The following is a 21,905-nucleotide window of genomic DNA, read 5'->3' as shown; positions in this document are numbered from 1 at the left end:
GACTTCAACCCTTTTCCCGTCTCCACCTCTTTAAGCACAATCTTATTGATTTTAACGCCACATGTCTCAAACACGACCACATGCTCCAAATTGCCTGCTACCAGGAGTCTAAGTCCCTAGAGTATTCCAGACTCCTCACTAGAGTCTTGCCTTTACTCTTTTTTTTTTCAACATCTTCTGGTCTCTACAAGAAACTAAGCCTTTTACCGTTGTCATCTAATCACAGCCTTTCCCTAGCTCAGAACCTTGAAGCATCTCCCCATTGTCTCAGACTAAAATCTAAGTTCCTTGTTTCTAAGACAGAGACTTGACTACATGTGAATTTTAAAGTTCCATACAGGAAAGAAACAGCATAGTTCTACAGACTTGAACCCACATATAGAATTGAGTAGTCACATGACTATAACGCGACGAAGTTCTCTCGCTGAAACTGGGAAGTAGCTCAGGCCACAGAGCACTGGTCTACCTCGGGCAAAGACCCGGCTTCAGTCCCCAGCACGTCGGAAACCGTACAGGCTGGTCCATATCTGTGCCTGTAAACTCAGGGCGTGGAGGATGGAGGCAGAACTATCATTAGTTCAGGTCATCTGTGTGTGCAGTGTAATTCCAGGTCAGTCTGGGACAGAGAAGACCCTGACTAATTACACTATCCGTTTGTAGTCACATGTTTCTCCATCATTTCTAACTCTTTATCGTCAAAGAAACGGGATGTAATCTTTACAAATCAAAAACGACAACCAAGTCCCTTACGGAGTCTGCAATGTCCCTACCTCTTCTTCCCATAATCTCTACCTCCAACTCCCTCTCCCCCCTTCACCTCCACCCCTACCCAGACCCTCACCCCCACTGCCCCGTAGCCAATCATGCAACGAATCTGAACTACCTATAGCTGTAGGGGGCGCTTTCAGCCTTTCTGCAATTGATCCTTCACTCCCATCTCTTTTGGGGACAGACAGGGGGTGGGGGTGGGGTGTCCTGCAGCAGTTCCCATCACAGTCGGCTCTGTGTAATCTCTGGGTCATCTCTTTGATTGAACACCTACTTCTGTGCAATGGGGAGTGCCTAGAGTGCTACTTGTCAAGCTTCTCTAGCCCCAACCCTAGGGGCCTGTAGCCCCAGGTCGCCGTCGAGCCACTTCTAGTCCGAGCCACTCTTAGTCCGTGCTGTGTCCCAACACGCATGCGCAACACGCACGCGACCGCCCCACCCCCATCCATTCATTGGGCCAACCGTTGCGGGGCGCCGAGGCCCTGACGTGGGACGGTAGGCCCTGACATCCCCTCCTTTCGGCCCTGAGGTACCCCGGCCTGGTGGCCCCAGGACGTTCCCGTCGGATGGCGGAGTGCTGTGAACGACGCCCATGAAGCCCGTGGTCCTAGTTGCGCTCCTGTGGCTATGGCCTTCGTCCTTTCTGGCGTATCCAAGTGAGTGATGTGCCAGGTGGTGACCTAGGTGTTTCCTTTCCTCACTCCTTCCCACCTCACTGTCACACACTGGGCGCCCTGTGTGTCACTCCAGTCCTCATCCTGCTCCTCCCCTTGTCCTCAGGATGCTCAGCTTACAAACTGGACTCACTGTGCCTTCTCCTTTCAGCCCGGAGGCCCCCTTAGGCGGCATTGTTCACTGCCTAGGACACAAAATATTATTGCAGTCTGGGCTTAAACGCTTCATGTTTTGTTGGCGTGCAACCACAGTCATTACTGTATGTATTAGCCATGGCTGCTTTCCTGCGTTAGAACAGCAGCTAACAGAGTTTGCTGCACAGTTCTGACTTGCAAGGTCTGAGATGTTTACTATCTGGCTCTTGGCAGTAAGGGACTAGCGGGTCCCTGTAGTAGAATTTGAAGGGAATCTGTTGAGGGTGGGGGTGTGTCTCCTTCTAGGCTTCTAGAAGGAAAGAATTCAATCAAAAGACACTTACAGTGTAAACGGAAGTTTATTAGACAAAACAAAGCACTCCAGAGAGAGACTGGAGTGGGCTGTCTCCAAAAGGTCACAGCAGCACAGTGGGTTCTGTATTGTGGCTTTAAAAGCTATGTTTTAATAAATATTCATGAGGCAGATGGCATATTCACAGGGCAAGGTTTCCTCTCCAATCATGGTAAATGGGATCTCTCTTTTAGAGTGTTTCCTCCCATGTTCTCCTGGAAAAGGCCACGAAGAGGAGGCAGTTGCAGACTCTGAATTGCGCGTGCATGGGAAGTGCCCTGGCGCCTTAGTCTTTGATGCACTGGGAACAGCTCAGCTGCAGCTTGGAGACGGTTTAACCACAAAGGAGGTGCTCTGGCTGTTCTCAGTTACCCGTCTCTTAACCGTTCTTTCTGTGTGTCTGTGCACAGACATGTGGAGGCTGGAGGATAACCTTAGGGCTTGTTCCTCAGGCGCTGGCCACCTTGTTTTTCTGTTTGGTTTAGGTTGAGATAGACCTGGAACTTGCTAACTACAGCTCAGGAAAGTTGTCCTTAACCTCCATATGTGCATTAGAGCATGGGCCTGCACCCAAAGACAGACACGCACGCACGCACGCACGCACGCACGCACGCACGCACGCACTCGCACACACACACACACGCACGCACGCGTGCACAGATAAGGAAGATGTGAGTCTTCTCTCTCCCCGTTCCTAGGAAGGCCTTTGTCTTCTCGAACTACGCCTGGGGAAGGAGGTTTAAGGCAGCAGCCATCAGTTGCTCACCTGTATCTACAAATAAAAGCAGATTTATCTTAAACATCTTTACGGCTTCAAGGCACTTGGTTACAATGCTGCAAGTTCACTTCAGGCAGTTTCAGTGTCCAAAGCCCTGCCATTTAGGAGGGTCTCTTAGACCTGAGTTCTGACATCACCCACTTATAGGGCAGCATGACATCTAAGTGAGGAATGTCCTGAGAGCGGCCTTAGGGGAGCTGTGGGGATTCTCCGTGGCCTGTCTCTACTAATACAGTGTGAGAAACATCCTGTCTATCCCTTCCACCTTTTATTATCACACTTAAATTTGTGTGTGAGTGTGGGTGTGTGGTGCGGGCGTGAGTGCACATGGGTACAGGACCACCTGGACCACAGTGTATGTGTGGGGGCCAAAGGACAGTTCTCAGGAGTAAGATATCTCCTGCCCCATGTGGGTTCTCGGGTGGGCTTTCACCTGCAGAACCGTCTTCCTAGCTTGAAACGAATTTGATGAGGCCACCCTCCTCAACAGTCCATCATTTTCATGGTTTACTCATAGTCTGAGGTCTCCTTCTTCATCACAGTACCTTGGGCCATGCAAGAATTCAGCTGAGACAGGACAATCCAAGATGGTCTGTTTTCTTTCAGGTTGTTGCTCTTGGTGAACTCTTATTTTCAATCTCTCTGTTTCTGTCTCTGTCTGTGTGTCCGTCTGCCTGCCTGCTTGTCTGTCTCTGTGTCTCTGTGTCTCTGTCTCTGTCTCTCTGTCCCTGTCTCCCCCCTCCCCCCCCACACACATCTTTTCAGCCCTTATCCTTTCTGCCCTGCCCCTTCTCCTCGTCCATTTTGTCTTAGCCCTGGCTGACTTTGAACTCACCACACAGCCAGCAATGACCTTGACCTTCTGATCCTTGTGATTCTCCTTCCCCAGGGCTGGTTGTCACAGGTGTGTCCCAGCACACCTAGTTAACACAGCCCTTGGGCCCCATGCAGCAAGCCTTCATGCACTAACTAGGCAAACATTCTACCAACTGAGCCTTGTGCCAGCCTCCAGGTCTCTCTAGACCATGGCAACTGGCTTCCGGGAAGTGCTTCACAGACTCTCAGGAAGACTACAGCATGTCAGAATTGCCGAAGTCTTATGAGCAAGACAAGTTGCTTGGGGCAAGCCCATCTTCTCTGTGTGGGAGGACTTGAGCCTAACGACATAAAAAAAAAAAAATCACAAAGCATACAAAGACGCTAAATTAGACTTTAAATTTATTTTTTAGTCAGAATGCCTGGCTAATATGAATATAAGTACTTTCTTACCCATCAGCAAAAGCTCCATTTCTTTTTAATTAATAGTGAAAAGTTAGTGCTGGATGAGTAACACAGCGGTCCCTTTTCCAGGCCTCTGAGAGCATCCCAGTTATGAATACAGCAGCCTGGTTAGTTTGAGCTAGAAATATGTCAGCTTGGTTATTTCAGTTTGTTTGAATTCGAGGCACAGCTTCATACAGCACTTAGGAAGTATGTTCTCTGTGAATCTACCACATGACAGGTATGGAAAATACATGGGACTTGTTCTCTGGAGTTATGGGCTTGAGGCCAGGCTGGCTCATTAACAGAGATGGATGCTAGGGTTTGCTTCCACATACAGGAGTTCTTTATAGAATAAGGTCACCCTGTGCTTCTTGTGCTTGTGGTTGTAAGAATCTTTTAATTATTAACATATAAAACTTGTTAGATTTTGATGTGTCGTCAACAGTGTCTGTGTCAAGGTTAACAGGACAAAGTAAAGATATATGAGTTCATTGTGTGTGTATGTGTGTGCCTGTCTGTGTGCGCATGTGTGTGTGTGTGCGTGTGCGTGCATAGGTACTGGGGTGTGTATGTGTGTGGAAGTCAGTAGATAATCTCAGCTCCCTTCACCTTTCACTCCTTTGAAAGAGGGACTTTGTGGTAGGAACACTGTGAAGTAGGGCTTTATTCGGGGTCTGGGGATTAGAACTCAGATCCTCAGTTCTACTTGCCAAGTCATCTCCCCACGTCCATGAATCCTCAAGGTACAAATGTCAGATATATTCAACATTTTCATGTTTGTGTGAGTTTTAAAATTCATCTTTTTCTTATACTGAGCTACCATGCTTCCCAGGGTTATATATGATATTTTACTACAACCTCAAACTCAGCCGGCATTTATATCAAACCATGTGTTGAAATTAGCAACATGGTTTGGCTTTAAAGCCTTAATGTTTAAAACATATTTGAGCACACAGACAGATACATTGGAGGATACTTTTAAATTCCACTTGGCTTACTGCTTTTTATAGTTTTTTGTATAGTTTAAGTAGTGTGTGTGTGTGTGTGTGTGTGTGTGTGTGTGTGTGTGATATGAACCTGCATGCCACGGCCCATGTGTGGAGGCCAGAAGACAACCTTACGAAGTCATTTCTCTCCTTCTACCCTTACATGGATGATTCTCAGCTTCAAATTCAGGTTGCCAGGCACCTTTCCCGACTGAGCCATCGAGCCAGTCCTGGGGAACTACATTGAGCCATTAGGGTAAGGCTTTCTGACCATTTCTCTTGTTTTCTCCTTGGTTTTCTTTTCCTCCCCGAGAAGTCCTCTCCTGGGATGGGGGATTCTGGGTTGGCTGTCCCCTCCCCCTCTTTTGCTGGCACTCCAGCAATATGTAATATTTCCTTCCGACCTCACGACTTCAGATTAGAATTGAACTTGCCATTCAGTTTCTCTTGCTTTGTGTGTGTGTGTGTGTGTGTGTGTGTGTGTATGTGTGTTTGTGTGGTGTGTAGTGGTGTGTGTGTGTGTGTTTGTGTGGTGTGTGTGTGGTATGTGTGTGTATGTATGTGTGTTTGTGTGGTGTGTGTATGTATGTGTGTGTGTTTGTGTGTTGTGTAGTGTGTGTGTTGTGTGTGTGTGTTTGTGTGGTGTGTGTGGTGTGTGTGTATATGTGTGTATGTATATATGTTTGTGTGGTGTGTAGTGGTGTGTGTGTATGTGTATGTGTGTGTGCTTGTGTGGTGTGTGTGGTGTGTGTGTATGTGTGTGTATGTATATATGTTTGTGTGGTGTGTAGTGGTGTGTGTGTATGTGTATGTGTGTGTGTTTGTGTGGTGTGTGTGGTGTGTGTGTGTGTGTGTGTGTGTTGCATATGTGTATACCATGTGCATTCCATGGTACCTACGCAGGTCAGAAGAGGGCATTGGTTAGTGTTGTGGATGGCTGTGAACCACCGTGTGGGCTCTGGGAACCTAACCTGGTCTTCTACAGGAGCAACAGGAGACTCTGGGCACTTTTTCCTGTTTTTTTCTTATTGTCCAGATTGTCTCACTTGCTGCTCATCAGAGTTAACCCCTGGCCCCTCCAGTTTGCTCTCGAGTCTAACCAATGAGTTTATTTCTACTGTATTTGTAGATTCTAAATGTCTTTGTGGGTTTTTTTTATATCTTCCGTTTTTGTTTCACGCTTGCTTCCTGCTGCTGTTGTTGAGATAAGGTCCCGTGTAGCCCAGGCTGGCCTCAGATGGGCTGTGATCCTGCCTGTGTCCCGGAAGTGCTGGGAGGACAGGCGTGCGCTGGCGTGCCCCATTTTTTTTTTTTTGTTCTTTTTTTCAGAGCTGGGGACCGAACCCAGGGCCTTACGCTTCCTAGGCAAGCGCTCTACCACTGAGCTAAATCACCAACCCTGCGTGCCCCATTTTTAATGCATGCTGGGGGTTGAGCCCAGGGCTTCATGCATGCTTGGCAAACATCACTGGCTGACCTACCTCTGCAGCTCTGCCCCTCCTATTGAGAAGATTTGTTTTTAATTTTATGTGTAAGAGTGTTTGTCTGAATTTACGTACAGCCCAAGGGGGCCAGAGAGGCAACCGGATCCTCTGGATCTGGAGTCAGGTCGTGAGCCGCCATGTAGGTGCTGTGAACAGAACCTGGGGCTTCTACAAGAGCAGCAGGTACTCGGAACTGCTAAGCTAGCTTTCCAGGCACCTCATCCTTAAAAAAATATCTGTACATATTTGAGTTTCTGGGTTTCCAGATTCTTCTTCTCCCTTGGTAGGTCCTGAGTAGGAAAAAGTAGCCCAGGGACTACTGTTTTCCTCTCTTGAAGTCCTCGGTTGGCTGCCTTCTTTTCAGGTATGTTTTAGGTAGGATGCACAGGGTTTTAACCTGCACCTAATGGCAACGAGAAGTAGAATGGTACCCATTATCTTCACAGAAGCAGGGATCCAGATACATGCTCTTTTCTCCAAAAGACAATGTACTTTATAAGTAAACGATAGCTAAGTAGGGGCTGGAGAGGTTGCCACCAAGGTTAGGAGAGCATCTTGAGCTTTCAGAGGACTGGAGTTGGGTTCCTACCACTCACGATGGTACCTCCGGTAACTCTGGTTCCAGGGGATCCGACGCCCTCTTCTGGCCTCTGCCAAGCACTGCATGCGTGTGCACATACCCAACACAGACACATAACAAAAACTATTTCAAAAAAGGACCAACCAAGTAGGGCACCAAGAGAATTTTGTCAACACCTTTAGGGCACCAAGGGAGTTACAGGATGGTCTGTCTTCACCCTTTCGCTGTGTCTGGACACATCAGCAATTCATTTACCGTGTTCTGGCCATATTGTTTTCCAGGCTGTGTGAAGGTCTTAGTTATTAGAAAGAAGAGAGATTGCTAAGTTCTAAGTGATCCTCAGGGGTACCAAATATCCATCCATAGATGAATAGAATTTTATCTGTGCAGAAACTTGGAAAACATCAAGGAACTTAGACTATAAACAAACTTATATTTTTTAGGATTTGCTTCATGTGGCCTGTCTGTTTTAATAGGTCTTCAGTGTGCTTTGTTTTACAGGAACAGATGTTTGGTGCTACACTTACAGTTTTTTCTTTTTAACATTTGTAGGTAAATGTTAAAAATACAGTTAAAGACTATAAAAAAGTCAGAAGTTACGGTAGTGTCCACCTATGGTCTCATCACTTGGGAGGCAGAGGCAGGAGGATCTCTGTGAGTTCCAGGCCAGCCAGGGATATGTAAAGAGGCCCTGCTTTAAACAAACAAAATCTTTTTTTAAAAAAAGATTTGCTTTATTTTTATTATGTATATGACACTGTCGCTGTCTTCAGACACACCAGAAGAGGGCATCAGATCTCATTACAGATGGTCGTGAGCCACCATGTGGTTGCTGAGAGTTGAACTCAGGACCTTTGGAAGAGCAGTCAGTGCTCTTAACCAGTGAGCCATCTCTCCAGCCCCCAAACAAACAAAATCTTAAAAAAAAGAACCACAAAGCTTTGACAGACCATTGTAGTGGAGAAATCTATGGGTCTTTGTCATTGTATGATGCTCTTATGTTTCATTTAGCTGATTTCTGTGGTAGCATTCACTCTGCACTGCATTTCAAGTGAAGTCCCATACTTTCTGCTATTTTTTCCAATGCAGTACTCAAAAAGAGTTATTTCAGCTGATGTGCAAAATTCTAGAATCTGAGCGAATTGAATGTACTTGTTTCTCAGCTCTGTATTCTGTGACAAAAGTCACATAATCGACATACAAATAGAGCATACACAAAGACAACAGCTTTCTTAAAAGTTAAGTTTGACTGGTGTCCCACACCTGTGATCCCAGCACTTGGGAAGTGGAGGTAGTGAGCTAAATCCCCAACCCCTGAAAACACAACTCTTGACTTATAAATTGTCACCAATTAGCTTTAGTAACTGAAGTAGAAATAATAATACCTATTTAAAATGTAAAATTATTATACACTTCAGTACATATTAATCATACAGATAATGAATTCCATTGTAACAATTACAACATATATGTAATAGATTTTGATCATGTTACCCCCATGAAATTTAATTAAATTAATTTAATTCTTACAAATGATTTTTTTTTTTTTTGGTTACTATACCTATGCGGTCATGTCTAACTATAATGCAAAAGAGTCACTACACATGACATTTTAACTCGTAAGAGACACACACAATCACAAGGGTTTTGACTGCTCCATGAATCTATAGTTAACATCCTTGAGTAACCAGCACTCAATCAGAAACCATAGGAGGCTGAGGGTACAGCACAGCGGCAGAGTGCAGGAGGCTCCAGGTTCAATTGCCAGCATGGCGTATGCATAGCCCAGACTACTTTTAAGCGTGATATTTTACTGTATGTGACTATTTCAACTCTATAATACAGAAAGCTGAATGGCTGGAACTTCTAAGTCCATATGACTTATGAGACTGGGTTTATATAGAAAGACCTATGTTCTGATTTTGCTCAGGATTAACTCAAAGGTAATGAACTTCCCGTTACCTTTCTGTAGCTTCCTGTGTAAGTATGCTGTAAAGCAGTCTCCAGTTAGACCTTGTGGAAACAGGACACTATGTGTAGATCCTCCTCCACATCTCTACATAGCTCTTATTTTCAAAAGAGAACCATTTAACAGCAGAGCAAAAATTTGTTGTATTTACTTATCTGAATTGCACATGTATCTTTAACTATTTTGGTCCAGTTAAACGGGAGGAAGTGTGCATTTCGTGGTATTTTACTTACTACTCATTCGCCTGTGATTGTTTCATCGTATGCCCTCACCTCTTTGCCAGCACCTTTGTGGCAAATCGTTCTGAGAACGCTGTGCAGGTTTGAAGTGAGGCAGCCTGTGTTCGCATCCCATCTGTGAGCTGCTGTCACAGTCACAGCACGTCACTCACCCTTTCCAAGTGTCTTCTTTTCCTTTCTTTTTAAAATGCCTTTCAAGATAAGGTTTCTCTTGTAGCCCTGGCTGTCCTGGAACTCACTCTGGAACAGGTTGGCCTTGAACTTGAAGAGCTTCGCTTGCCTCTGCCCCCTGAATGCTGGGATTAAAGGCTTGTGCCACCATGCCTGGCTTCTTTTTCTCCTTTATCAAAATGCCACTCATACGGTGCCTGCACATGCCAAAGGCTTGGTGAAAGGGAGAGACGGCAGTCTTCCTGATTCCTGCCTCCCAGTGCACCCTGAGGCCTGGCAGGGATTTTCACCCCCACAGTTGAATCACTTGCTACCGTCTCTATCATGCAATCAGTTCTCCCTGCTCTGTTTTTAAAATCGTAGAAAGCTCAAGCTCAGCTGACATCCTCAGAGCTGAGATTGCAGCAGAACCCCAAGCTTTCTAGCAGAGGCCCTGGAAACAGTGTCCTGACACCTCACACTGCAAGTGTCTTAGTCAGGGTCTTATTGCTGTGAACAGACACCATGACCAATGTAAGTTTTATAAAGGACAACATTTAATTGGGGCTGGCTTACAGGTTCAGAGGTTCATCCATTATCATCAAGGCGGGAGCATGGCAGCATCCAGGCAGGCCTGGTGCAGGAGGAGCTGAGAGTTATACATCTTCACCTAAAGGACTCCAGGAACAGAGTGAGCATCCTTAGGCAGCCAGAAGGAGGGTCTCAAAGCCCACCCCCACAGTGACACACCTCCTCCAACAAGGCCACACCTTCTAATAGTGCCACTCCCTGGGCCAAGCACATGCAAACCATCACAGCAGGGGATTCTTGTGTGCCCGTGCATGTCCATATATGCACATGGGCGTGTGCGCTCACATGTGTGTATGGGTTTGCAGTGTACGAGTGGGCAAGCATATGAAGGCCAGAGGTTGCCATCAGGTGTCTTCTTCTATTTTACTTCACCTTCTTTCTTTGAAGCAGCATCTCTCACTCAACCCAGAGTTCACTGATTTGCTTAGCTGGGCAGCAAACCTCAGGCAGGACCTCCTGGCCCTCCCTCCCCAGTGCTGAGAGAATGCCACCTGATTGGCTTACATGGGTGCTGGCGATCTGAGCTCAGGTGACGCTTGTGAAGCAAGCAGTTTCTTTGCCTACTGATTGATCTCCACAATACTGGGCGCTTCTTAACCTTAGCCATGGTCTGGGACATGCTGTTTGCTTAGTTATCCAAGTGTCTAAATGGCAGCTATATTGTTTTGGGGGTAGACCACAGGAAATGGTCAAGGTGTTGTAAGTGACTCAGCTTCTAGGAGGTCGGCCTGCTCTTTGTAAGAATTAGAAGTTTATTTGCTTTTTAAGAACTTCCTGTAGAAGTGAGAGAAACAGGATTTCACCATGGTGGGGTTTATGTAAGGATACTGGAGACTGTCATTTTGCTATCTGACCTGCAAACATTTTTACAGGGTTCAAATGACTTGCAAGGCTGGTCCGGATTAGTGGTACTAGGAGTCTGAAATGCAGGGATGTGTTAGAAAGGCAAAAACAAGAGGTAGGAAGCATGTGAGGTGGGGATGGATTCAAGAATAGAATGATCCAGGGACCCAAGGGTGCATTTACACGGAAGAAAAGCGAGGTAGGAGGTAGGGTGCCTCTGTTGCTAGGCAGCCACAAACAGGCTTTTTGGTGTTTCCAGAGTAACCGCAGAGGAGGATAATGAGTGTGTGAGATGTTTTTAGAAATCACATCTAGTGAGCACCTCCTTCTCCTGCCCTTTGGCATCCTGACTTATTTAATAGCTACCTGGGTGTTCCATTTGCTCGTCTGAAGAGACAAGCTAATTCACTGAAGATCAAGTGGGTTTTAGACTAATTCTGAGGCAGTCAGTGCCTTCTCTCTGCAAAGCCATTATGCCTCTGTTGACTGCACACTCTGGATTGGCCGTGGTTAGCCCAACTGTTTGCTTCTAGTTGCCTAGGACAGAAAATTTCTCAAAAATCTTAGAAACAACTTTTTATAGAAGAAATGAAGTACACACACAAATAGAAATGGTGGCATACAAGCTCCCTCTGTAATAGACCCTTTGATTCATCTGGGACCACTGACGTCTCAACTCACATCCTTTCTCCCCTAACCTCCCTGCCCCCCAAATCCCTATGCTTACTTTATTTAGAAGCAAATTAGACCTCTTATAATTGTACAGTAAAGAGTCTAGTATGAATCACTGATGTGCAACGATGCAGAGGAACAGGGGAACAGGACAGTCATTTCTAATAGTAAACTCAGTGGCGAGGGAGAAGGCTCAGGTCCTATAGTTCGTACATTCACACAGGCATGCATGCATACTCAATAAAAACACAGCTAAGAAAACTATTTTTTTCAACAAATTAAAGGCAACAGAGAGGGAGCACTATTTGAATATCAAACGAATCAAATGAACAGAAAAATAAATGAAAGAATCAGAAACATTTGGGCAGCAGTCTCCTGTGTATGTGTAAACTGTGGTCCTGGAGGCCAGAGGACAATCTCTGCTGTTGTTCCTTGAGCACCATTTAACATGTAGTCTTGAGATAGGATCTTTCAGAGGTCAGGGACTCTCTAAGAAGGCTCGGCTGCCTGGCCGGGAAACCCCAGGAATCTGCCTGTCCCCAGCACTAGAATGACAAGGTTTATGTCTATGTCAGGCCTTTTGTGTGTGGGGGGCGGGGAGGGGGCTTCTGAGGATCAAACTCTGGCCCTTGGCAAAGACAGCTTTTGAGACAGCTCTGTGGCCGCCCACCCACACTTTCTTATTACATTTGTTTTATGTGAGATAAAAGAACAGACATAGTATCTTTCGGGTTTTGTTTGCTTTTCTTAATAATTTATTTATTTGTATTCACTTTGCATCCTGACTGCAGCCTCCCCTCCCTCCTCTCCTCCCAGTCTCTCCCTTACAAATCCCTCTGTCGTTACCCCTCCCCTTCTCTGAGGTACCACCCCACTCTGGAACGTTCAGTCCTAGAAGGACTAGACACATCCTCTCTAGCTGAGGCCTAGCCAGGCAGTCCAGGTAGGAGAAGGGGATCCAGTGGCAGGGAAGAGAGTCAGAAACAGTCATTGCTCTAATTGTTAGGGGACCACATGAGGACCAAGCTGCACATCTACCGCAAATGTGTAAGGGGCATAGGTCCAGTCCCTGCATGCTCCTTGGTTGATGGTTCCATCTCCGTGAGCCCCCACGGACTAGGTAGGTCTTCTTGTGGTGTACTTGATCCTTCCAGCTGAGTATCTTCTGTTGAAGAAAATATCAAGGAAGATTCTAAGTCACACCCCGGAAAGTGGAAGAGCAGAGACCAGAATGGCAGTGTCAGGTAACCTGCACGGACTGCGTTGTTTGACTCAGTTTTCCAGACCTGAAAACTCTAGGCTCAGAGCCATGCACATTATAGAGTGGGTATACACAAATACATTTTTTTTTTGGTGGGGGAGGTTGTTCGTTTTTGTTAATTAAAAAAAATCAATAAAGGAGAAAAAGAAATTCCTTTAAACTTTCAAAACAGGGCTGGGGCTGAGGCTCAGTTGGTAAAGTGGTTGCCATGTGAATGTGGACCTGAGTTTAACTCGGAGCGCCTGTGTCAAAACGAAAGGCCAGTGCAGTGATGTCACCTAAAGTCCCTGAGCTGGGGAGGTAAAGACAGGAGGACTCCTGAGGTTCCATTCAGAGAAAACCTGTCTCAAGAAATATGGTGAAGAGCAATTGAGGGAGACGCGTGGTGTCAACCCCTGGCCTACATACACACACGCACACACACACACACACAGAGGCACGCACGCACGCACGCATGCACAGCTTTTAATGATTCATTGTGTTTAATAATTGGTGTTCATCAAAGCCAGCGCACCACATTCACATTTAACAGATCTATTAGCTGTAAATAATCAAAAGAGCACAACTATAGCAAATCAGGGTAAGTAGGAAGTGAGGAGTTTGGAATCCATGTTCTGATACAATTGCAAATTTAGGTAATTTAATTGTATCTATCTAAACATCTGGCTCCTAAAAATTTAACAATTGACTCTGGTGAGCCAGTGAGTCTCCTGTAGCACCCTGCAGGATTAGATAACAGGATCAAGAATTGTGGTTTACCCATTCCATCAGCAAGCACCAATCCCTGACACCATTGATGATATTCTGTTATGTTTGCAGACAGGAACCTAGCATAACTCGGAGAGGCTCCACCTAGCAATTGACTGAAATAGAGACCCACAGCCAAACATTGGGCGGGAGCTCGAGGAGACTTATGCAAGAGTTGGGGGAGGGGATAGAGACTCCACAGGCAGACCAACAGAGTCAACTAACCTGGACCCTTGGGGCTCTCAGAGATTGAACCACCAACCAAACAGCACACATGGGCTGAACCTAGGCCCCCGCACAGATGTAGCAGATGTGCAGCTCAGTCTTCATGTGGGTCCCAAACAACTGGAGCCGGGACTGTTTCTAAAGCTGGTGCCTGTTTGTGGATCGGGTTTCCCTAACTGCGCAGCCTTGTCTGGCCTCAGTGGGAGAGGATTCACCTAGCTCTGAAGAGACTTGCTGTGTCAGGGTGGGGAGATACAGAGTGGGGCGGGGAGGGGGGCTCCATCCTCTCAGAGGAGAACGGGAGGGGCAGGGGGGAGGGACTGTGTGAGGGGGGAGTGGGGAGGAGGGGGACAGTGATCTGGATGTAAAATGAATAAAGGAATAAATTAGTGGAAGAATAATTTTGGTTGAATAAGTTGGCTACTGAATCATAAATTATATGGAAAACAAACAGTGATGTAGAAAAGGGCACCCAGGTGCAACTCCGACTGCATTTTCAGAGAACGCTGGCCTAGTGTTAGGGAAACTGAACTTGATTTCTGTACTTCAGAGCTGGCATAGAAAGTGAACTGGTGAGCAGATTCTGTCATTGTGCCATATGTAATAACCATTACTTACTGTGTGTTTTGATTTTTTTCCCCCTCAAGCCGCCACTGTGTTGCCTGATGAAGAGCAGAACTTGAATCATTATGTACAAATTTTACAGAACCTCATAATGAGTGTTCCCACCAAGGAGCAGGGCTTTGGGAGAAAGTTTAGGTCTTCAAGAACTGTGGATGGTGCAGAGGCGAGGTCATTGTCATCTGAGATGTTACTCACCCCTGGGTTAGTCTCCGCTCAAGAAGTCACCACCCCTGAGACCGAAGTTATGCTGACGTCCATGGTGGAAAAGACAACTTTCCCTAGTAGCGGCTTCACGATGGAGTCAGAGAAGAGAAGAACCCATAGTAAAGCATTCTGGTCCATCCAGCCAAACAATGTTTCTATTGTTTTACACACGGAAGAACCTTATATTGAAAAAGAGCCGGAACCGGAACCAGAACTGGAAACAGAAGAGGAGTCGAGGCGGCTGGCAACTGAGCCTGAGCCGGAGCCAGAGTCTGAGTCGGCGCCGGAGACTGAAACCCGGCAAACGGCAGAGTCCGAGGAAGAGGTAGAGACCAGCACAGCACAAAATAAGGTGCGAACGGGGACTTCACGGATGTCAACCGTGATCACCCAGACAACTAACACCCAGGGAACACCTAACACTGTAACAGTAAAGACCATCAACAACTTGGATGTCTCCACAGAGTCCGAGGATGTGCCCCAGCTCTCGGGCCAGTCGGAAATCCTGAATGTTGAAGACTTACCTGGACATCACTCACTGAGTACAAGACATGAGAATATTTTGAGAAAAATTTCCAATATTAATTCACAGATTCATCAGGGGCTTCTTAGTGACCACAGCAGTCCCGCGTACAAGGAGTTCATCAAGGCCTCCAGGGAGCATCTGAAACGGAGCCTGGCCTTGGCCGCAGCCGCTGAGCACAAGTTGCAACAGATGTACGGATCTAACGTCTTCCTAGACGGACACACCAGCGACCCAGACGATGACATGGAAGTGATTATCAATATGCTATACAATTCCAGATCCAAGTTGTCCGATTATTTCACTATTAACCATGTGCCATCAGAGCTGAGAGAAAAGGCTACCGTTGTGATTGCTGTGTTGAAAAAAATATTATGTGTAGATCAGGTAGAAATGCAGAGCCTCATTAGGAAGCTGTTAAGCAATAATATGAAAATCCTCAATATTCTTAATGTCCCATGACCAAACTCATTTAAGCAAAGGGCTTGTTCACAGGAAAATAAGCATAGTGATTTCAAAAGTTGCCTAAAATATTTTCTACTATATTTCCATGTGCTAACATCCTTATGTGTCATGTCATAAAATATTTTCATATGCACTAAAATCCTAACAATTTTAAAATAAAAATTTGCTTCATGAGTTTGTAGTTTTTTTTTCTCTCATTAAGTTGTGAAGAGCTGGCCTCCTCAGTGTTTCTGATCTGCTTCTACTTAGTAGTTCACAGACTGCTTGCTCTGTGTCAGTAGCCAGTTTTAAAGAACTGATTACAGTTTTGAATCCATTTGCAGAGCATCTGGGTTTTCTGTATGAATGGCACACTCAAGGCTAGTGTTGGGAGTTCTTCCAAGCATCCGCATGTCGCTTCCTCGGAAAGTGGGTGATTACTGGGGTCATTCTGAGGCACCCTAGCCTGGGTCTGTAATGAGGGTCATCCTCACAATTTCCTCCCTCGCATACATACGCATTAAAGATTTACAAATCTTTTTTTAAAAAGATTTATTTAAATATACTGTCACTGTCTTCAGACACACCAGAAGAGGGCACTGGATCCCATTACAGATGGTTGTGAGCCACCACATGGTTGCTGGGAATTGAACTCAGGACCTCTGGAAGATCAGACAGTGCTCTTAACCACTGAGCCATCTCTCCAGACCAACTTTTTTTTTTTTTTAACGAATCTTTTGATAGCAAGTAGGACTGGTACCGGTTACGTTAGCCGTTCAATATTATAATGAAAGTGCAGTCTTGTTTCATGACTTGAACCAGTATTATATTCAAGTTCATTGACTTAGTGTTCATTCATCAAGCCAGTCATTTACAGATCAATAAAGATTTACTGACCCTCTGCTAGAACCAAATGCTAGGCTTTGGGGATAGAGTGAAGAGCTGTTTCCCTCTCTCTTTGAGATTATGACAGGGAAGCTAGACATTGAACAAAGATTTCCATATTTTAAAATTCCAGTTGGGCAAGCTATTATGGGAAGTAGCTATCTAACTTCATCTAGAACATTGATAGAAGTAGGCTCAGCGAGTGGCTTTTGAGGGAGCTCTGAGAGACGAGGTGTGCTTGGGAGCAGAGAATGTTCCAGCTGGAGGAAGAACGTGTGTGAGTGTTGAGCTGAGACTCAGAGCGGCAGGTTTAAGAACTGCCTGAAATGTACATTGGCCAGAGAGAACATTCCAAGACAGAGCAGGCGCATAAAGTCAGGCCCGGTGTTGTACATTAACTATCTCATCTTTACCTTGTGCTCAGCAAGCAACAGCCTGGCTTTTAAGCAAAGAACTGGTCTGATCAAGTTTGTATCGGACACCTGTGTGTTTGAAAGCAGCACTCTGGCTATGCAGTTTTAGAGGCAGGCTGAAGTGGACAGGAGCTGTGCAGGAGCCAGGTTTGCCTTGGATGACACGGGAGGAAGTGACAAAAGCCAGAACAAACAGAGCCAGTGACTGGGGGAGTAACCGTGACCAAACCCCCGTAGGGCTGTGGTGTAAAGCGACTTACAGAGGTTTGCTTTCACAAAACCACCATTCACTGTGCTGTTCTAAAGTTTCAAATAACTTACTATGAAAAACGTTAAGCATTGCAAAAATGAGTAATAACAAGGTAACAGTACACAGCCATTGCCCAGTGTGAACAGTCGGGCTGTAACGGGCAGTGGTGTCTGTCTAGCCCTCCCCTCCCCCACTTCCTGTTTGCTCAACTAGATCCCCAAGACATTTCATCTCCAGCTCAGACCACGGGAGGCTCTCTAAGCTTTTGAAGAACACTTTCAATTGTTTCATAACAATATCATCACGTGGAGTTAATGGTATCTAGTCAATGTTTATAAAGTGATTACACAATGGGGAATTTAGAGTTTCTTTGTATGAATCAAGATCAAATAAAGTTCACACATTGCTATTGCCTGACTGGACTCAGAGTTCTCTTTTAATTGAAAGATCCCTTCCACGTTCCCCTCCCCCTCCACTTGAAACTTATTTATTGGGAAAACGGAAGTCAGTGCTAGCTTTTCCCACATTATGGATTTGCAAATAGATTGTTGCTAGTCTGTTTTCCCCACCCTCTGTATTCTGTATTTTCCTAATTCACTTTTGTTAGTTTACGTGTGTGTGTGTGTGTGTGTGTGTGTGTGTGTGTGTGTGTGACTAGTGGCCAGAAGAGGGTGTCAGATCCTCTGGAGCTGGAGTTATACACAGCTGAGAACCACTTGTTGTGGATGCTGTGAATCAAAGCGGGTCCTCTGGAAGAACAGCTGTGCTTTTCCCTGCTGAGCTGCCTGTCCAGCCCACTCTCTATTGTTTTGTAATTTGGTGATTCAGTCTAGAAGCATTTTATCAGGATGAAGCTAATGTTTTTTTTTTTTGTTTGTTTGTTTTTGTTTTTTTGTTTTTTTTGTTTTTTTTTTTTTCTTTTCCGGAGCTGGGGACCGAACCCAGGGCCTTGCAATTGCTAGGTAAGCGCTCTACCACTGAGCTAAATCCCCAACCCCGAAGCTAATGTTTTTGTTTTCTTCTGTTTCTTTCCTCCTCTTCTTTTTACTGTGTGTGTGTGTTTGTGTGTTTGTGTGTGTGTACAAATGTGTGCCTGTATTCCACAGCCAGTATTTCCTCAGTCATTTTGTAAAAGATTTTATTTTACGTGTGAGTGTCCACACAAATGTATGTGTGTGTACCAAATGCATGCCAACACTGGCAGAGGTAGAACGGACCAGTGTGGATTCTGGGGTCTATACCCAGGTCCCATGCACAAGCAGCAAAGTTAAGATGCTCTTAACTCAGAGCCACCCCTCTCCAAATCCTCCAGACACTTTTTGAGACAAGTTCTCTCAGTGAGACTGGCTGACCAATTTTGCTGACTTACCTGGCCTTTGAGTCCCAAGGACATTGTCTCCGCCTCCACAGCTCTGGGTTTATAGGGTCACCTCCACCTGTTTTTTTTACATGAATGCTGGAGCCAAGCTCAGACCTCTGTGTCCTTTGTGGCAGGAAATATGCCCACTGACCCATCTTACAATATTTTCTCCTTTCTTGGCAAGACAGTGCTTTCTTACTTCAATTGCCTGAACATTTATTTTTCAGATTTTGATAACCATCACTTAGATAGTTGTTAGGTAAATCAATCTGGTAATATCAAGTGTTGATATTACTATTTTTTTAAATTGAAATGTCTCTATAATGAGAAATATCTAATCTATTATGTGATTCTTCAATGGTCCATATATCAAATGCTTAAATACTTTAAAGAAAAATCAAAGATGAGGGACTGGAGAGATGTCTAAGAGGTTAAGAATGCTGACCGTTCTTCCAGAGGTCCAGAGTTCAATCCCCAGAAAGCACATGGTGGCTCATAACTATAATGAGATCTGGCACCCTCTTCTGCCCTGCATGCATACACACAGGTAAAACACTGTATATATAGTAAAAAAATTTTTTTTTAAATTAAAGATGATTTCAGAGACTTTATTATAAATATTTTAACTTTTGTTGTTGTTGTTATTGTTTTGAGATAGAATCTCAAATATCCAAGGCTGTATTCCAAATGGCTACATTATGTAGCTAAGGATGACCTTGAACTTATGATCCTTCTGCCTCTGATTCCCATGTGGGGGGAATATAGGCAGTGCCCTTCCCAGTCTCCTCATTCTCTACAACTTGCTTTAGAGTGCTTCATTTACAGTTGATGAGCATACACTGACAATGGGTGTCAGCCAAGTTCTCTTTGATGTTACACATTCTTGCTTTGGAAATGGGAGGAAACAGTCATGTACTCAATCCATAGGAGGAGAGGGCACGGACCAGCATGCCATGTTCTTTCAGTCTCCCTGTGTGTTGCTTTATACATAGTGTACTGGAGTCTTGGTTGTGTTTAAGAGTTTGTCATTTGGCGCCTGGGAAGATGGCTCAGCAAGCAAAAAGGTTTACTATCCAAGCATGAAGGCCAGAATCAGATCTCTAGCATCTGTGTAATGGTCTGGTAGGTAATGGAGGTCCTCCTGGAATCCCAGCCCCAAGAGGCAGATACAAGGGATCTTTGCAAGTTCTGGGCTCAGTGAGAGATTTTACCTCAATATACAAAGTAGAAGGTGATTGAGGAAGATGTTCAGTGTCAGCCTCAGACACACACACACCTGCATAGCTGCACATTCTAAGATTCGTGCACACACAATACATACTACATATCATATAAAGGACAAAAAAGAAAAACATTTGTACTCTGGGTTGGGGAGATGGCTCAATAGGTAAAATTCTTTATATACAAGCATGAAGACCATAGTTCAGATATTTAGCATACATTGTCAGAACATGGCAGCCCACGAGTAGCACAGTGCATGAGAGGTGGAGAAGGAAGGGCTGGCTGACTACACAGTCTAACCAGTGAGCTTTGAGTTCGAATGAGAGACTCTGCCATAGTGATGGGGAGAAACTGAGAAGACACCCGGCGTTGACTTCTGACCACCATGTGCACACCCACGTGCACTCACACACGTAAACACATGCACCACCCACATGCAGGTGTATTAGAGGAACGTATTTCGAAACATCTGCAAGTCACTCTAGTTGGCTTCAGCACAGATAAAGGGAAGGAAGGATGCAGGCAAAGTAGAGGACAGGAGAGTCAAGGATGCTCCAGCCTTCCGTGGCAACAGAGGAGATGGAGTTCGAGTCCTTAAACTTGAGGTGTTTAGGAATTAGGAAATGGGAGCTGGAGAGATGACTCTGTGGGTAAGAGCACTGGCTGCTCTGCCACAGGAGCAGAATTAGATTCCCAGGAACCACCCCATAGCTCACAGTCATCCGGAGCTGCAGTAGGCAAACCAACACCCTTGTCAGGTCTCTATGGGGACACAAGCAGTACTTAGGCATACAGGAAGGCAAAACACTCATACACAGAAGTAAGAACAAAATCTAAAAAGAGAGTAGAGGAGCTTGGAAGATGGCAAGCATTAGACCCTGAGTCCAAACCCCCCAGGTCCCATGTAAAACACACATGGCTGTAAACCCAGCGCCAAAGAGATAGAAACAGAAGGACCGCTGAGACTTGCTGTCTGTCAACCCGAGGCTCGCCAGCTCTTAGATCCAGTGAAAGACCCTATGTCACGAGAAGAAGGCAGAGAGTGGGAGAGAGCAGGCACCTCCATGTGCGCGCGCACACACACACACACACACACACACACACACACACACACAGTAAACTTTGATGACTGGTGTGTAAGGAAAGGTGTGGATCAGAGAAGAGTACTTGCAAACTATGCTCAAGGCTCTTGGCCAAAAAAAACCTGTTAAGTGTGACTTCCATTTTGGATTTGAGCCACTGGGTGGGAGGCAGAAAAGCTTGTTTTTGTTTTTAAATAGCGTTTATAACAATTACAGTTTTAGATTTAAGACTTGGAGCTTGTTAAGCAACCCAAAGATGACCTTGAGTTTCTGATCTTCCTGTCTCCTCCACCTCCCAAGTTCTGGGATGACAAGTGTGCCACCAGACTGGGGTTTATGTGGTGGTGGGGTTGGAGCTTCAGGCTTTGTGCATGCTAGGTAAATATTCTACCAACTGAACTACATGCCAGCCTGGGAAGTACTGAGTTTAAAATGTTGACGAGGTGTATCCCAGTTACATATCTTGTGTGGTGCGTGAGAAACAGCTACCGGTGAGGGTTTTGAGCCATTTGCATGATATTGGAAATTTGAGACATTGAGGTAAAGACATTCTTCTCCAAGGGTAGAGAATTGGTTAGCACTCCAGAGCATTTGGGGCAGTATTCACAGAAGCAGAAACTGTGTCAGGAACATGCCATTAAACACAAGGTAAAGGAAAAGTACGAGGAAATATCTTAGTGGGTCTCACAAGCGTGAAGGCCTGAAGCAGATCCCCAGAAACCCTGAAAAGCTGGACACATTGGCATGTGCCTGCAATCCCAGAACTCTTTATGATGAGATAGGGGACAGGAGAAATTCCAGGCGACTGCTGGTTAGTCATCTTAGCAAAGGAAGTTCCAGTCAAGAGAGCCTGTATCAAGACGTAAGGTGGGACGGCCACCGGAAGCTGCCCTCTTGTTTGTGGAATGTTCCCTGGCTCTGGGGGTCTGACACCTTTTTCAGGCAGACACAAACACATAAGTAAAAACCTTTTAAAAGGAAAAGTGGAGAAACTGATACTTGTAACACTGATGCCAACCAAATAGGGATAAAATCGCCCATTGTATGGGTGCAAAGATGTCTTGGATGGACTTGGGGAGGAAGCCCCACTAAACGGAAGAGCCTAGGGAACTAAAAACAAAGTGTCAAGTAAGCTTTTGAAACTCTCAACTAGCTGAGATCTGAGGCAGAGAGGTACAGCTG

General features: G+C 45.4%; 1 protein-coding gene across 2 annotated transcripts; it reads left to right on the top strand.

Moving 5' to 3' along the window:
• The first annotated feature begins 293 nt into the window (after window positions 1-293).
• Window positions 294-15,707, top strand: Spesp1 (sperm equatorial segment protein 1). 2 transcript variants are annotated; one of them, XM_006243210.5, is made up of 2 exons: window positions 294-610; window positions 14,365-15,707. In XM_006243210.5, the coding sequence occupies exons 1-2, from the start codon at window positions 556-558 to the stop codon at window positions 15,528-15,530; spliced, it is 1,221 nt and encodes a 406-aa protein (XP_006243272.1). In that variant the 5' UTR covers window positions 294-555; the 3' UTR covers window positions 15,531-15,707. The 2 variants fall into 2 exon arrangements, with proteins under 2 accessions (XP_006243272.1, NP_001071150.1); NM_001077682.1 differs by lacking the exon at window positions 294-610 and adding an exon at window positions 1,211-1,424.
• Window positions 15,708-21,905: the final 6,198 nt, after the last annotated feature.

Source organism: Rattus norvegicus, chromosome 8 (assembly GCF_036323735.1).
Source record: "Rattus norvegicus strain BN/NHsdMcwi chromosome 8, GRCr8, whole genome shotgun sequence".
Taxonomy (NCBI): Eukaryota; Metazoa; Chordata; class Mammalia; order Rodentia; family Muridae; genus Rattus; species Rattus norvegicus.
Note: the sequence above shows the minus strand (reverse complement) of the source record. Positions and strands in the feature narration are given on the sequence as shown.